General features: G+C 39.6%; 2 protein-coding genes across 6 annotated transcripts in view; one reads left to right on the top strand and one right to left on the bottom strand.

Annotated features, from left to right (window-relative positions):
• Positions 1 to 15960, bottom strand: part of Ten-a (tenascin accessory) — a 561949-nt gene that overhangs the window by 272503 nt on the left and 273486 nt on the right. For 3 of the 4 annotated variants that reach the window (XM_071780078.1, XM_071780081.1, XM_071780080.1), the window contains exons 5-7: positions 8419 to 8622; positions 7655 to 7822; positions 718 to 744 (exon numbers count right to left, since the gene is read on the bottom strand). In XM_071780078.1, the coding sequence (XP_071636179.1) occupies positions 718 to 744; positions 7655 to 7822; positions 8419 to 8622 (399 nt within the window). The remainder of the gene's footprint in view (positions 1 to 717; positions 745 to 7654; positions 7823 to 8418; positions 8623 to 15960) is intronic. The other variant, XM_071780079.1, reaches the window with a different exon arrangement.
• The window catches only part of LOC139814095 (uncharacterized), a 248087-nt gene that overhangs the window by 60666 nt on the left and 171461 nt on the right, over positions 1 to 15960 (top strand). The window lies entirely within an intron of this gene.

Below are 15960 nucleotides of genomic sequence, written 5' to 3'. Positions count from 1 at the left end.
CCAATGTATTCCGTACAATTAGAACATAATAGTTATAAATTTTATATCTTTTTTCATCTCTGACATTTTATATTACACGTACGGCCGCCAGTTATAGCGAATTAGCCAAAACAGTCGACGATGACGCTATAAACCGATACCATGTTGAGCATATATACATAATTGGAGCAATGTATAACCATTAAAGGTTGTTAATGTTACAGAGCACATTATTGTAAATCAAGTTTAACTGCAATACAGTGGTCTATCGCGCTTTCGTGAAGCTACGTAACTTGGTTGTGGTAACTCGGATGTGGGATAATGGAATTTCGGTCCCTGGTCCTACGGATTAAAATCTATTAAGCGAGTCGTTATAACTTATGGATGTGTGTTGTAATGTCAAGACAATTACTCGAGCCACATAGTAAACAATAATTTAACGTCTCATAATTACCGCAATTCTTTACATCGGCAAGCGAGTCAATAGCAAGTACAGCTCCGCTTAACAGTCGACGTGAAAGAAGCTATATAAAATTTTCAGGCAACATTAATAATATTAAAAATATGAGAAAATTGTTGAAAAATTTATAAAACAGTAACAGAATTTTTCCCATAACTATAGTTTGCTCTATTCTATTACGTTGTTTTTAATAATAGTAGATAAAAAGCGAATGCATATAATATTACATCAAATCTATACGTGATATATTCGTGTTTTCCTACAGATTGCTTACATACCTGTGAGATAAATAGGCCTGGGTAGACCTGTGCGCCAAAGAATGTGCAGAGAGAAAAGTGCATTAGTGCGGCAGGATTGGCATGTGCATATGTGAAAATTCCAACAAAGAATTACATCATGCAGATGGAATGTATGATGAATTAGTTCAAATTATTATACACGATAGATTTACGTTAAAACAAATTTGCGCAAAAGTGAATTACAAAGCATTGAACGTAATAAACGAGCACAATTTTCCAAATTTGTATCTGTATACCAAAATTCTGTAGATAGTAATATTAAAATTACTGTGAGATAACTGACTAAAAAGGTAACTAATAGACAATACTAATTTCTTTTCAACAGTTAGGAATTTTCAGTTAATTAATCAATGCAAAATTGAACACTTGAGACAGAAAACAGTAAGTGCTATTTCGTGATTAATTTAATAATTTTACGGGAAAAACGAGATCACAAATGCATTTTAGAATGTGACTGAATCGGATGACATCGAAGGTTAATGCAATTGTCATGCATGTGAATGATAATGATATATCTGCAATATTCGCTTTCGCTTCCTGACAACGCGCAACGCTTTGTATCGAGGCTATTCTATATAGATTTTCGACGATTTTCGCCGTTATTACTTGACCAGATCGAAGTCTAATTAATCGTAGAAATTATAAACGCGATAGGGAAATTATTTCTGCGAAGTCATCTGGGAGCAGCGTCGATATTTTCCGTAATAAGCAGTAATAATCGCTTAATTAAATCGGACCGTGAAATGCGCAATGCGTAGCTGTCAGCGCCAGCCGCGTCCGTCGCGTATCTCGGACAACTTTACCGTCGAAATATACATTTGTTCCAGTTATTGAACAATTTGCCGGCATCGTTCGAGTGCTCGGAACACCTGTAACGCTCAATTACAAAGTCGATATCGCATTGACAACGGGTGGGAAAAATCTCGGAACCGGTATTAAGCCGCTACAGAGAGAGAGAGAGAAAGCCGGCTCTCCCCTTTTGAATCAGCAATGTGTTATTTTACAGACTTAAATGTTTTATAACGATGCGCTACAAATCGCGGGATACATTTCGTCTTCGTGATAGCTACATTACTTTACATACGCACGCTGCAGCATCAAATTAAAGCCTGGGGAAAAGTACATATTTGAAGATGGTTCTTCTGAAATTGCAAAATATGCTATACGTTAACGTTAAATCGCTAGAATGCGGGTGAAAGAGTTAAAACCGGTTAAATTTAATCCGACGGCTAAATTGCCAAAAGCAAAAATATCTTGCAACGAGCGTAGCGGAGAATTTGATGAATCTCCAGTAGATCAATTATATATCGACGATTGGCAACAAACAATTTTATTATCTATTTGATGGATATATCCGACATCATCTTTTTTTTATATATGTTTCGCACACATACACATATGTCAATTACTCGCTAACGTATATAACGTGTAATATGAAGATTTGTTGACATCCACATGAATTATACTGGATGCTACTAAATGCGACTTATTGCACTGTATATGTAAATTCACCAGCATAACTAATTATACGTAGCAAGGATAGAAGATAACGCTGCCTACATGAAGGTTAGATCAATACGGTTCCAGCCAATTATAGCTAATACTGGTACATCATTGACCAGTGGTCAAACCGCGTTACTGTCCCTCATAAAGCATAGGATAGCGTTTACAGAATGCGCAAAATAAATCATGCAGTTCCTGATGGCAATAGGTGCAGTGCAATTTAATTCTGCAAAATGATGAACATGATATAACTCCGCGGTAATATAGATTTCACTATTTACATAATGCGGCTTACTCCGCCCGGCAAAATATATTTAAATTAAAATTCGTCCAATCTCTCCTTTATAAAAATATTGAATATAAAAAAATAATTTTTTTAAACTAAGAAGATTAATTTGTTCATTTTTTGAGTTTTATATTTAAGAGTTTTATATTTATATTTAACCCTTGAATGCCACACCTCTCAAGAATCTCGTAAATGACACATGGGGTCTAAAAGACCCCAGCATGAAAAATGTCTCCTTACTCATTGATTTTTTGATATTTAGTTATGAAAATTATGTTCAATGTTGTTCAAGGCTTAGAAAAGAGAATAAAATGCTTATATTGTTAAAATTTCAATTTCAACATAGTATAAAAAATTAAGTAAACTGAGTATTGCTAAGTGTACAACCGGGTAGGTCAATCACTCAACTATCATCAATGGGAGCATGAGCTCTATTTTTGGGGGGAACATTTGAAAATATATCATTCTAAAGGGTCTGGGGTCTGCTGGACCCCGGGTGGCATTTTAGGGTTAAGCAAATTTTGTTTATACAGAAGCTGTTGAAGAATTGAGTTTATTTCTACATACAATTTATTATAATTCTTAAATATATTATTTTGAAATTTTTGTGAAATCTTTATAAAAATCACATTATTAGAGCAATTAAATTGCTTTAAATATATTTTGTTGAAATATGTCGATCAAGGCACTCAACTTTCTGATACAATATTTATCCGAATTTATTGGATATTGCTTTCGACTGTTATTACAAACGTGACAAGCGTACATATACACCTATTTGGCGCTAGTACGACATCTAATTGGACACATTATTGAGTAATATAACGTCGCCGACGTTATGTCTTGGCCAATCGTTGTGAGCCAATTATGTAGTATGCTAGCGCATCACCGATACCGAGTTCAACCGAGTTATCCCTCATCCGCGGGCGGCGAGAAGGGTTAGTCAGACAGTGCAAGGGGATGCAAGGTAGCCGACAGTGACTTGATGCGGTTAGCGATTCGCGTCTGTAATTCGATTTGTCGGTCTAACGCCTCCGCCGCGTCGGGGAGTACACGTTCATGTAAATACGAATTATTTGCCAGCGCTATACCGGCGCGGTATTGCCGCAATGGTAGGTACCGCACCTACTGTCCGATAACCAGTCCAACGAATCGTTCCGGCTTGACTCCTTCCGGACCAAACAGTCTAATAAACCGAGTTAGCATTCGTGAATGCTTCGTCCGAACTGTCTCGTACAATTTCTATGTGCCACCCGCCTTCGTTCGCGCTGGACACACAAAATTTCATCCGTGCCTCGCCTAGATCCATTTACCATTGATTAATTAGTAAGATATAACGCTTTTATTATATCCTCGGACTTTCAATGTACAGCGAAATGAAGGATTGAACATATTTACTTATATTTGACGATTAAAATATTCTCTAAATTTTTTCTGACGACTTAAGGCAAGAAAAAGATAATCACATGTATAATTTAGAATAGGATGAGGTTCCATAAAACGGCTTTGCTACGATGAATTTTCACGGAGGGGAAAGTTCATAAATATCACGTTGCCTCGTAACCTGAGCATTATATGATAATTTACGACAATTAAGCTTGTGCATTGATTACATTCTGTTTGAATTATTTACCTTAGCGTTATGGTAGTAAAGTGGTGAGACAGGACCGTTATAATAACGTCATCCATAAACTTAATGTCTCGTGATTTTAATTCCCGCGCGTTCTTTTCATCGTCGCGAAGAGTATCTCTGCTTTCTTTTATAACATAAACATTGACCTTTATTTCCGCAAACGATAAAAAGATTGCGTTGCAAACAATTAAATGTAATAAAAGATTCACGCTGCCACAGATATCTAGTCTAGGAAAAAGATAGACTAAAAAGGAATAGAACGATAATGGTAATGGCGAACACGGACTATTGGCATAGTTCGCAAGTGGCGCTTGAAATTATTTCTATTCGTGGAAACTTGGCACTTATCCAAGCAGACACATTCGTATAACTTCCCGAATGGTCATCGTCACAAAAAGTACTCGATTGTAGTCAGAAGTGACGAATCAAGTGTTCTTGATTAAACACTACGATCAAAAAGCGAAAATTCGCGCGAGTTATTTACCCGAACGTGCTTACCCGACCGTATTATCGTTTATTAAAAATATCGGCGTATTTTTGTTCCGTAGCACAGTTATTTTTAAAGTTTTTACTGTATACATAAGTCAATTGATTCCATGTGCATTTATTTCGTTCGTGCAACATATGCCGCGAAACCTACATCAATCGAATGAATTGATAACATCAAGCTTGCTGGTGCGGATGATTTGTTCCATGACATTAAATGCAACAGCCCGCATCAGAGCCCGTCAAAAATTACCGACCATCGCTGAACGATTGCGAAAACTCGCGGAAAATTTATTTTTCACCGACGGTGATTTGCTTCTGCACATTTACATTGTGCACAATTATTAGTTTTCACAAAAATTGTGCATTTCTCCTAATTGATCTACCTATATAAATGTACGTAATACATATACATTTCACGAATTTAATGGTTGTTTGAAAATCCTATGGACTAACAAAAATTTATAACAAATGGTATTAAATGGCAAGAACAACTTACTGTACATATCGATAGAATTGTATTTTATTTTCAAACATTTATTTATTCATAGTTTTTTGTTTACGGAGGTAACGCTTACACCGCACAGTTACATGTACCATGTGCTAATTCTTCATTTTACGATGACGAGTACGCTCATTTAGCGTGTACATTTCATAGCTTTGTGGTAGCAAATTACCGTAACGTTATCGGGTTTCGCGCGTTTGCCAATTCAATAACGTGCTCCTCGACTGGGTCACATTAGACTACGGCGGTCTAATGTAATATCAATCGTCTTTCTGGCGATGCGCCGCACACGGGGTTAACGCGGGTAAGCCCTGACCGTTGGGAGCCATTTGCTAATAGATGCCGCGACATGCCTCCATTAGACCGCAGGGACATTCTGGCAAGCAATATCCCATCGCAGATTCAGACTCAAATTACTGCTTACGAGATCCTGGTAATTATACGCGGTATCTTGCAGCATCTTATATAATGCTCGTCGTCACTATCGGCACTCTCGTAAAGCCGTGCGTTAAAAAATTATTGCCGGAAAATCTAATCGACAATTAATGCTTCGTTAAAACAATTTTTTATTACATATAAAAAGCGTAATATAAATAGTTTAGAGTAACGAGTAACATAAGTTCCTAAACATATCAAATTAAAAGAGACGAGAAAATGGAAAATTTCATATCATTTCTCAGGGTTACTCAATTTTTTTATATGATATAATATACACCCGCGCTCACGATATACCTTGAACGCGTGTTCATACACGTCATATAAAATGTCCATGAGTGAGCGTCACGAGCTTAATTCGCGCCGCTAATTTTCACGAAACCTACGCTACGCGGCTACGCGTAATGTGATCGCACTCGAGTGGGCAGGAGCAATGCGGCCTTCGAAATTCCGGAGGTAACCGTCCACGAAGATGTGGTGGAGCTCTCGCTCCTTACCGCACGCGCGCTCGCCAGCTTTCCACCCGGGCTATCCTTCGCCCTTTCATCCATGCTCTCGCTGTCTCGCGATATCGGTAGACTAATTGGCAGCCAGCATCCCTCGAACCCGACGTGACCGCCGCCGCATCGACGTCGCGTCGACACGAAATGAGATCCGACGAAATTTCGTTTAAAACTTAGCCGACGAGCGGCTTACGCTCGTCGACCGCGGCCGCCGGTTCAAAGCCGCAAAGCTACTTTCTCTTATCTCCCCGGTGGTTGCTGCTCGAAGCTGCGTTATACAGTGAGATAGTGCGTGTGCCAAGATAGCGCGCGGCCCAGCAACGACGGGAGATCTAAATACTGTTGACGTTTTGAAACAATATATAGTCGGCAGGGTCACGCTAACTTTGACGGTGGTCTATGCTCTAACTAGCTGAGCCCAGGCGCCAACTGCTAACTCCGTTAGCCCCGAGCTCGAGTCTCTTTCTCTTTCCCTCTCGCACTTGTATTATGCTATTGCCGCTGCCATTGCAGCTACCGACACTGTTAGTGTTGCCGCTGGTACATTACTGCATCAGACAACAATGAACCTAACTGCCAAAATAGAAGGTCCCTTGGTTATTTAATGAACCAGCGTATAATGTAGTTTGTCGATTACGCCATTGTTCGCTAGACGCGCGATAATGCATGGCTCGGAAACGTTTGCCTTTGCCAAGATCTTTCGCCTTTGGGCCGTTTCGTGAAGCTTCGTACACGTGCATCGATGGGAACGTGAGACGAGGGATATGCTCATTATGAGGACATATAGTATAGTCAAATGTATAGTCGAAATCATAGCTATATATGTACGTCTTTAGGACAAAATTAACAAAAGGGATGTGTTTTCTTACGCCGCCGAAGTTATTACTGAAGTAATGTTTAATGAGTACTCGTTAATAACTATGTCTTATGTGAGGTTTATGAGAAATCGAGGTTGAAAGTACTCTGCTTGTAACCTTCTTTTTCTCAATTAATAATTTCGAATAATTGATAACGTACACACATACACAACGCATGAAAGTTTTAGAAGATACAAGAATATGTTCATAGGATCTATAGATGCGATTTCCTTTTCCGAGTTCCATATGCGATTCTCTTTTTCCGTTCGCGTTTCTGGGTGACTATTAATATTAAGCTTTTAACGAGGAACACGTTTACGAGAAACCCGATTTAACTCCGGCCAGGGGCTCGATACCAGCCGGTAACTCGGTTAGTCCGGTAATCGCATTTGAGGCATGGATCGTTAACTTATCGCACCGCGGCAAATTTTACGTCGTGATTTAAAGGGACGACCCGCTCAGGGCGATCGACGAGGATTTATCCCGATCCGTCACGTTGAATGAGTTTCTTTGTTCAAGTCTTTGATAATAGAAATAGTTTTTGGCTTAATACACGCTCGTTGCGATTCAATAATTACAATAATTGTCTCAAGCGTATGCGACGGCATGCGATGTGATGCGATATGATGCGATGATCATGCGTGTGAAATAATAATCGCGCGATGACATATATGCGTGAAAAAGAAACTCCAGTATATTCTTCCTCACCATTGGTGAGATGCATGCGAGTGTGTTCATCGGGGAAGACGGTTTCGGAACGATCGCTCGCGGTGGAGCTACTGCTCAAGGCGCTTGCGTGACCTCGGCGTGTTCTTCGACCTAAGGTACCGCCGCCGGAAGTCGTCTTTTTTGTGGACGCCGCGTAAACGGTCTCACCTGCAATAAAGAAAATACGAATATTTTTAAATAGTGAGAAATTTTTTTTTTTTAGGAAGTTTTGCTAACGAATAAGAATCATACCGCTTAATTCAATCTTCCATTAGCACGTGGACAAAGAAAATACTCGAATCCTTTAATCTTTTCAAAATTACTTTTAAAGAAGCGAGATTATTAGGATTAAATAACACCTTTTTGCTAAGACTAATTTTTAACTTTCAGCTAATAATTTTTATACGGCCCAGCAATTATTTTAATTTTAATGACACGGTATTTGGACGTAAAACATATCTACAACTTTTAGTAATTGGAGGTGTAGAGTATTCCAAATGGATTGAAGTGCGAAATGTTATATTAGAACGGGTTGAAACCGAAGTCGATGCTGCCATGCGTAATATCACATTGCTTATCACTTTAAATCGCTCATCTATCAGGATTTCTCTTGCGTCCATCTATCGGAATAAGCTCGTCTTGCACGTGTCACGGTTGTACAACGCAGTATAAAATTGCGTTTGATGAGATTCATCTTGCGGCGAGCCCGTAAGTATCATCTTGCGTGCAAACCAACCCGTTTGCGGTTCTAATTAACTCCCTACCATTGCCGTTGCGAGATCTCTCGGAAGATATGCTGCCGTTATAATGATGCCGGCGAGAGTTTGTGCTTTCGAGGGGAAACGGAGAAGCTTGCCGATGATTCGGTGTCAAGGTTGGGGGCGGCGTAGGAAATGGCGTTGTAGGGTTGTCCGTAGTTGCTGCGCCTTCCGTGTCGGATCCCGTACGGTACGATCTGTCTCCTGCATCTACACAAATTAATCACACGTTAATGACATTCATTTTTATCAGCTGAGTATCTCCTCTCTCTCTCTCTCTCTTTCTCTCTCCTTCAACAAGACATATATGTTCTCCTAAATTAATTTAAAAAAAAGATAAGGAGAGTGAGCGAGAAAAACGGAGAGATTATTCGTTAACGCTGCAAAACTTGGCTCCAAGTTCACGATAAATTACAATTTTATCGTGTTTACGAGTTCTTTGTTCATAGGTATATACCCATGTTATCTGCGGTCTTGCCGCTTGCGGACAACCGCAGATACATCGCAGCGTACATGATCCCACATATAAACGTATATTACGTCTTCGCCTATCTCGAAGTGGGGCTTGGGGCTTTCCGTGATGTAACCATCATTCCGTTTTAGAGATCTCCCCCTGATGTTACCAACTATCTTGCTTTGCCTCTATCGTCAGTCAACATTTCCGCCAGCTCTCTGTCAGTTCCGAGCACTTCGTCGCGCGTCGTTGCTCTGATCTGCATTTGCTTAAGTTGACGCATGTCTAAACTCTTAAAGGCGCTTGTCACTAAAGCAGTGCCGTTCCGAGGGAGGCTTGCATTCGGCGTGCGATAGTGGAACATAAGGAGCATGGGCTAGAGGGAACTTTCTGCCGTAAGAAATGTCGGTATGTCGGTGTGCCTTCGCGCGCGATGTGCGACCGCATGCGTATATAGGTACGTCTGTATTTTTAACCACGTTGACACGTACAAGGTGTACCGGGAGTTATTTCTTTGACGGAGGGATATACTCGCGGATGTGCTGAGGTGACGCTGAAAGGATAAAGTGGGGCGACATAGTTAGCTGAGGAAGGAATTTTTCTGTGACATTTCCGCGCGTGGGAATTGAAGGTTGTGACTTTTAGTCAATCTTTCGTCAGTGATAAAATGTTATCGTGGAATTACTTACAATTTAAATACAGAAACTATCTCCAATGTTTTTCTCATTGTAGTATAAAATTTCTTGTATATATATGTTTTTTTTTACTAAAAATATGACTCGGCGATATCGCGTTCGGCTTATTAATTGGCACATAATTGCCGGTTGCAGGAACGCACGTTCTAATTCACTATTAAACTTCGTTTCGCTATGGCGGACAAAGGGGCAAAACCATAGTGAGAAAAGGTTGGGATGGGAGATTGGTACGGGAGAGAGGGGACGAAATCGAATCTTGTCGGTAATTAATGAGGAAAGTTTTACAAATAGCCGAAGGCATAGTCACTAAACGCCTTAGCGAGCTCGTGAATCCCATCCACAAGCAGGATATCTTTACACAAAAGTAAGTTTTTAATTGATAATTATCCTTTTTCATGCGAAAGTATTAAAGGCTAGACGATTGCTAACTGTTTTACAATACGTTTATACCGCTCTTTTGATTAGGACGGGAAAAGAATTCGGAGATAGTTTTGTGAAATAAAAGATTACGAGATTGCGTACGATATTGATTAATATGTGACAGCTTGTCAACTGATATAACGTAAAAATAATTCAGATTGTATAATAAATATACAATCGTGATATTTAGCGACTTGTAGATTGAGTGCAAAAGGAAATCGAATATATAATTGACAATATCGTAGGCTTCTTTGTGTGTGTGTGTGTGTGTGTGTGTTCTATCATTTCTCGCGCGTTGAAAATAACCGATATTCGGGTCTAGAGGAGAGCCAACGAGGTGCTAATTACGTTCTCGCGCTGCGCGTTGTGTTCTAAACGTTGTTTGCATCGAAATGGACGCCCTTGTCGAAAGCGACGCGCGGCTGCGGATTGACAAATCAGTTTTTCAAATCGGTTAGGAATTTACGCGCGTACGTGGAACAAGCTCGAGGCGATCTGCGGGTTACCTCGGGACATCAAAGATTCGAAGTGCTCTTCGCCGTCTCTGCCTCTTTCCCGCTCGAAGCCGCTGCCGCCGCCGCGCCACCGCCGCCGGTGTGAGCGCACTCGCGATATAAAGAGAGATACAGCCAAGATGGGCATCCTGATAGGCGAGACGTCTGAGAGTGAGTAGCCGAGGGCCGGGGCAGTGGCGCTGATATTGCTCGCATTAAACTTTCATATTCAATCTTGCCACCCAACGTTGGGGCACCCCTCCGCGTGGTTCCCGACCCTCATCCCGCCGCTATGCCGTACGGAGAGCGAGCTCGGCATCAACCCCACATGTAATTGTGTTATGCCCTCTTCACCCTCCCTCCCTCTCTCTCTCTCTCCCCCTCTCGCCTCCTCACTCTTCACTAACCCCACGTCTCTTCCTCCTCCGACCTTTCCTCTTCTCTTCTACCCATTTCCCTTCGGCGCGACCTCGGTCACCCTCCCGCTCGTGCGGTTCCGCTACGCTCTCGTGGCGCTCCTCCTTTCTATATTGGATTTTCTAATCCGTATATGGATTCGAAAACGTCGCCGTGACGTTTAAGAGGATAGAAAGGTTTCGTTTCTTTATCGGTCGGTTGCTATGTCGCTTTTGGACCAGCGCGACAAATGTCTGTGATTACGAGACGCTATTTCGTTTTATTTCTCGTTCGTTATGTCGAGATACTGACAAGTATTGAAACGATATTGCGTGTTTATTACAAAAGTAAGTGTATTACAAAAACCGATATCCTGTTTGTTTTGCTTTTATTTAAAATCGACAAATACGATCCAAGCTGCTAAAACATAAATATATGATCTGCAATCTTTACTTACAATTTATATATACGCGATCTAAATAGAATTACAGGGTTGCAGTCTTCATGAAACTAATAATTGTTAGTTCGCAATAATATGAGCTAGTAATTATTATTACATCGGCGTTACGTTTAAGCAGAAATTCGATGTTTAAAATTCATCGATAAACTCGCGCAACAATGTACGCATCGACCGTATCGATCGCGAAAGCGTTAACCACGTAACAACATCTCGCCGGCATGTCGACGTAGCAAAACGAACAGTCGGCGCTTATCTTTAATCGACCGTTAATCATCGGCGCCGATCGCGTGCTCACCGGTGTCCCCCTTTCGACACTCCCGGCAGCCGTGCGAGTGCACGAGCTAGCCGGACGATTTATCTCGCAAAGCACACGGGGCCGCCGCGCGCCGTCCCCTCCGACACTTGCCACGCTCGGAATTTACAGTCGTGTCTCGTCCTGTCCGGTGGCATTTCTTCACCCCGGCAACGGTTCCTTCCGTGGCGACTAAACGCACGGCGGGTGGGCACCCGACGCGACAAGGAGAACCGTGGCATGTCGTGTGCACACGATGCATTTTGTTTGTAGGGGATTGTTGCCATGGCAGCGAACTGCGAACATCGAATGCACTTCGCCCTGGCACGACGCGGCGCGGAGCGGTAGCACCGACACGGCTCGTAGACTCGACCGAGCTTGCGGAAGAGTTAGCCCCCGGCTGCTTTCGCAAGCTCCGCGCAACGGCCCGTGTACACCTGGACACGGTAGACGACGCTACTTCGGGGCGGAGCGCGTTAATTTTCTTCAAAATTTTGCTTGTGAACGACGCTGCGTTGCGGCCCGTAGTTAATACGCGCTTTTCCAAAGCGTTCCCCTCTAATAATTTTGCATTGCGTTAAAATACAAGTACGGGATATCCGTGAGATACTGCATTTCACGGTAACTCTGTATTGCTAGAATATATGCGAGATCGAAATCGGGGGAGAAATAATTCCCCATACAAAAAAATTTAATAATTATTCATTAACATATTTTATTTTTGTGGCCAATTTCAGTCATCACAAAACTGCATGGTTCGAATATGGAAACGAACAAGGTAGTTGCAATATGCAGTCTTTGCAAGAATGCAACAGATGTTTGTGACAACTGCAAATAACGTTGACACAAATATTGAATATCATTTCCATTTGCAACAGCATTGCAATTTTGCTTTTGTGTTTTGAATTCGAGTATTCCCCGATGACGAATGAATATTTGAGTTGAACGTGGAATTTCTTTCTCGACTCCTGATTATAATTTAGGCTCCTTTTACCGAACTTTTCAAACGCGCATGAAACGTGTACTGTTGCGAAAGCTGTACACGTGTCAAAGAAGGAAAGAAAAAAACACAATAAGGGGATGCGAGATGCATTTTCGAGCAGCTGTCGCACGCACAAGGAACAATGGGATACCTACGTCGCGGCTCATATCGAAAACCAATTTCCGAGATGTCAACGAAACGAAATCGGGCGCTAGGAGGGAATTCGCCAGCGTTTTTCTAGTAACTGCCAGAGGTTGGAGTCACTTTGAGTGGGAGGGTTCGGCAAGATCGAGGAGTGGCTGTACCTTCAACAGGTGCAAAGTGTCTCCGTTGAAAGGGCCACTCTCCGACTGCTTCCATGCCTTCCATCGCCTCTTCCTTCCGCTTCTTAAACTGCAAGCTCTTTGATAGAAAGCCTAAAGCGCCCGCGTACCCTTCGGGGGAGGAAGGGAGGAGAGACGAGACGAGACGAGACGTTGTACATACAATTACGACGGCTCATAATAAGCCGATGCTCCGTTTGAGAAAATAACGATGCCTGCTAATGAGACATACCCGCTGTGCTTTCCATTCCGCCTACGACAGCGTGTCCCTTTCGCGGAATATTTCGAGCTTTCGTTAATGCGAACAATTTTCCGTTACAACAACAGCGCGATGTAGGATACTAATGATGAAATACAATGTGGTAGAAGTTATCATAATGATATTACTTGTCTCGCGTGCATTCGACATCGTGCGCACGTTTCGCATCGATCGTGGTGTTATGCGACGTTATTATGTGTTTGGGATGTTTGGGATTTAAGGAATATTTACTATCTTATAGAGATAGTTGGAGCGTATATGTTATATATTTAAGAATAGAAAGTATTATATTAAAAGAAGTTACTGTGAGATATCTGAGCACTTGTATCCGTATAGATAAATAATAACATTTAAAATATTTTAAAAAATGTTTAAACATTTGAAATATTTAAAAACCATTAATATTTAAAATAGTTTTGTAAGTTTCTATGGAATTTTAATAACATCTATCGATCGTAAAATGTATTTCCTTTTTCTTATAAAATCACGTAATTTTAAATACGACCAACGAAGCCACAGTAATGAAGATTATTTTCTCTGCTTGTAAAATCGAAATTTAGTGTCTCACATAATCACATTTATATGTCAGAATAATAGTTTTAAAAAATGTATTAACTATTACAAAGACATATATAAGCAATTAAAAAAATTTTTTTTTATTTTTTAGTTACAATTATTACAGGTAATAAATATACGTTTGCAAATACTTGACATTTTTACCGCGTTAGAAATATTTTCAATATGACGGTTGTTAAACGACCGTTAAAACTTCCATTGTCGTATAACGCATGTAACACAGTTAACGCAATGATATTTCATAAAAAAGGCACGTTTTATCGTAGTAGCAATTTCGACTGACGCTTACAGTGTAAAATGATACGCACAATGTTAACACATAAAATTTAATACGTCATTTTGGGTTCATGTAGTCTAAAAAAATTAAACATTTGGTCAAATACAACCGCTGTCACTGGCAACATTGCCAGTATAACGGAAAAAGAGACAGAGAAATGGACATGTGGAATGTCGGAAAAACGATTGCAATCACTGAAAATTTTCAAATATAAAATTCTTGGTATGCAAATTCTAAATTGGACTATAACAAATGATTGAAATTTATCAAAACGTGAATTATTTAAGGTATTTGTTATCTGTATAGTACCTTATACTAAAATTTGTATGATTTTATAAAATACAAAAAATATAGAAAGAGAAAAGGTATAAATTATGACAAAAATAGTGTATAATACAATTTTCATATGGAACAATGTTATTTCATTCAGACGAAGAAAAATAAAGGCAGTAGTCGATTCTGTCTGCATATTATCAAAGAAAGGTCTATGTTACGAACATTAGTAAAGAAGAAACTCAGTGTATTTGTCTGAAAACTTGCATGGGGCGATCGAGAAGTGTATGCAATTTTTTGAATCTTCGGCAAAAAGATACGATTAAATGCATTTAGTATCTGCGGTTGAAATTTTATTTTTCATGTGTTACACGCATTTCCATTCCATTGATGACCATTTTATAGAATATTTATTAGGTAATTTTGTCGATTTTCTTTTCTAATTAGTATATTAGCACCAAGCGTATAAATTATGTAATAATTGAATACATTCAGTAATTAATTATACGCGAAAAAAACGACAGAAATTACATTCTAGTTAGAGATTCGAAATTAAACTCTGAGTTCATTAATTTATTAAATTAGTGAATGTAAATTATATTTTAATTAGACCAAATTGGATTAAGATAATATTCATAATAGTTGGATTGTTCAGTGATTGTGTCTGGCAATAATAAATGTATATTATAGCTACGAAACTTTTCTCTCAATCGCTTGTAAAAGAATGCCGAAGTTTAATATCGCCCGCTTCGTTTCTCACATTGCTTATAAAAAAACAGAATTGTAGTCGACGACGAAGGGTTCGAAGGGTTCGAAGTTCAACGTTCGCTACAGTATTCCCATCCACTTAATGTTTTGTTTTTCTCGTGCTATTATACTACCGGCTACTACCGTTGAGTCCCCCTTCAACAGTAATGAATAGTACATCCGTTATATATTTTATGAACGGCACGAGAACTTTTCTCATCATCCTTGAAACTAGGAATTACATATCGATATCTTCCGTTATTGACGACGTTGGCGCGAAATAGCATACCATCGATAGAAGATCCCCTAGCTTCAAACTTTCCATCAGTTTCCCTCTACGCGCTCCTTCCTCATTTCTTCTTTTTCTACCGGTATTTTATAGAAAACAAAATAGTCCGCTTTAACGTAAACAAGGATTATAATTCACATAAGAAAAAGACTGTAATGATCCAATAATAACAAATATGTATTTTTTTATACTACAGAAGTTACATAAACAAATGTTTGTTGAGGTATGGTCGACAATGTGCAATGTTAGCAATATAACGAATTAAGTATGTCTCTCAAGAGATTACACAAACACATTAACACACCTAATATTTTTGTTAAAATTGCAATTAATTAATTATAAATTAGTTATATATAATTGTGAATCGGTATAACATAGCGAAATCAACATCGAGATTAAAGAGGCAAAACCGCGATAGTAATATTGTAATTGCCATGAGTACAACGTTAAATTATTGATTCGAGCAAATATATTTTCCACGGAAAATAAATGCACACTATTCATGATGCTTTTATATATGAATTCATTCAATATTTATTTATAATATCCGATATTATCATGCATGAAAATATATTTCTTTCTGCGATTCTCTTAAATCTACTTTCAAAATT

Source organism: Temnothorax longispinosus, chromosome 6 (genome assembly GCF_030848805.1).
Source record: "Temnothorax longispinosus isolate EJ_2023e chromosome 6, Tlon_JGU_v1, whole genome shotgun sequence".
NCBI classification, from domain to species: domain Eukaryota; kingdom Metazoa; phylum Arthropoda; class Insecta; order Hymenoptera; family Formicidae; genus Temnothorax; species Temnothorax longispinosus.
This window is presented reverse-complemented; position numbering and strand designations above follow the sequence as displayed.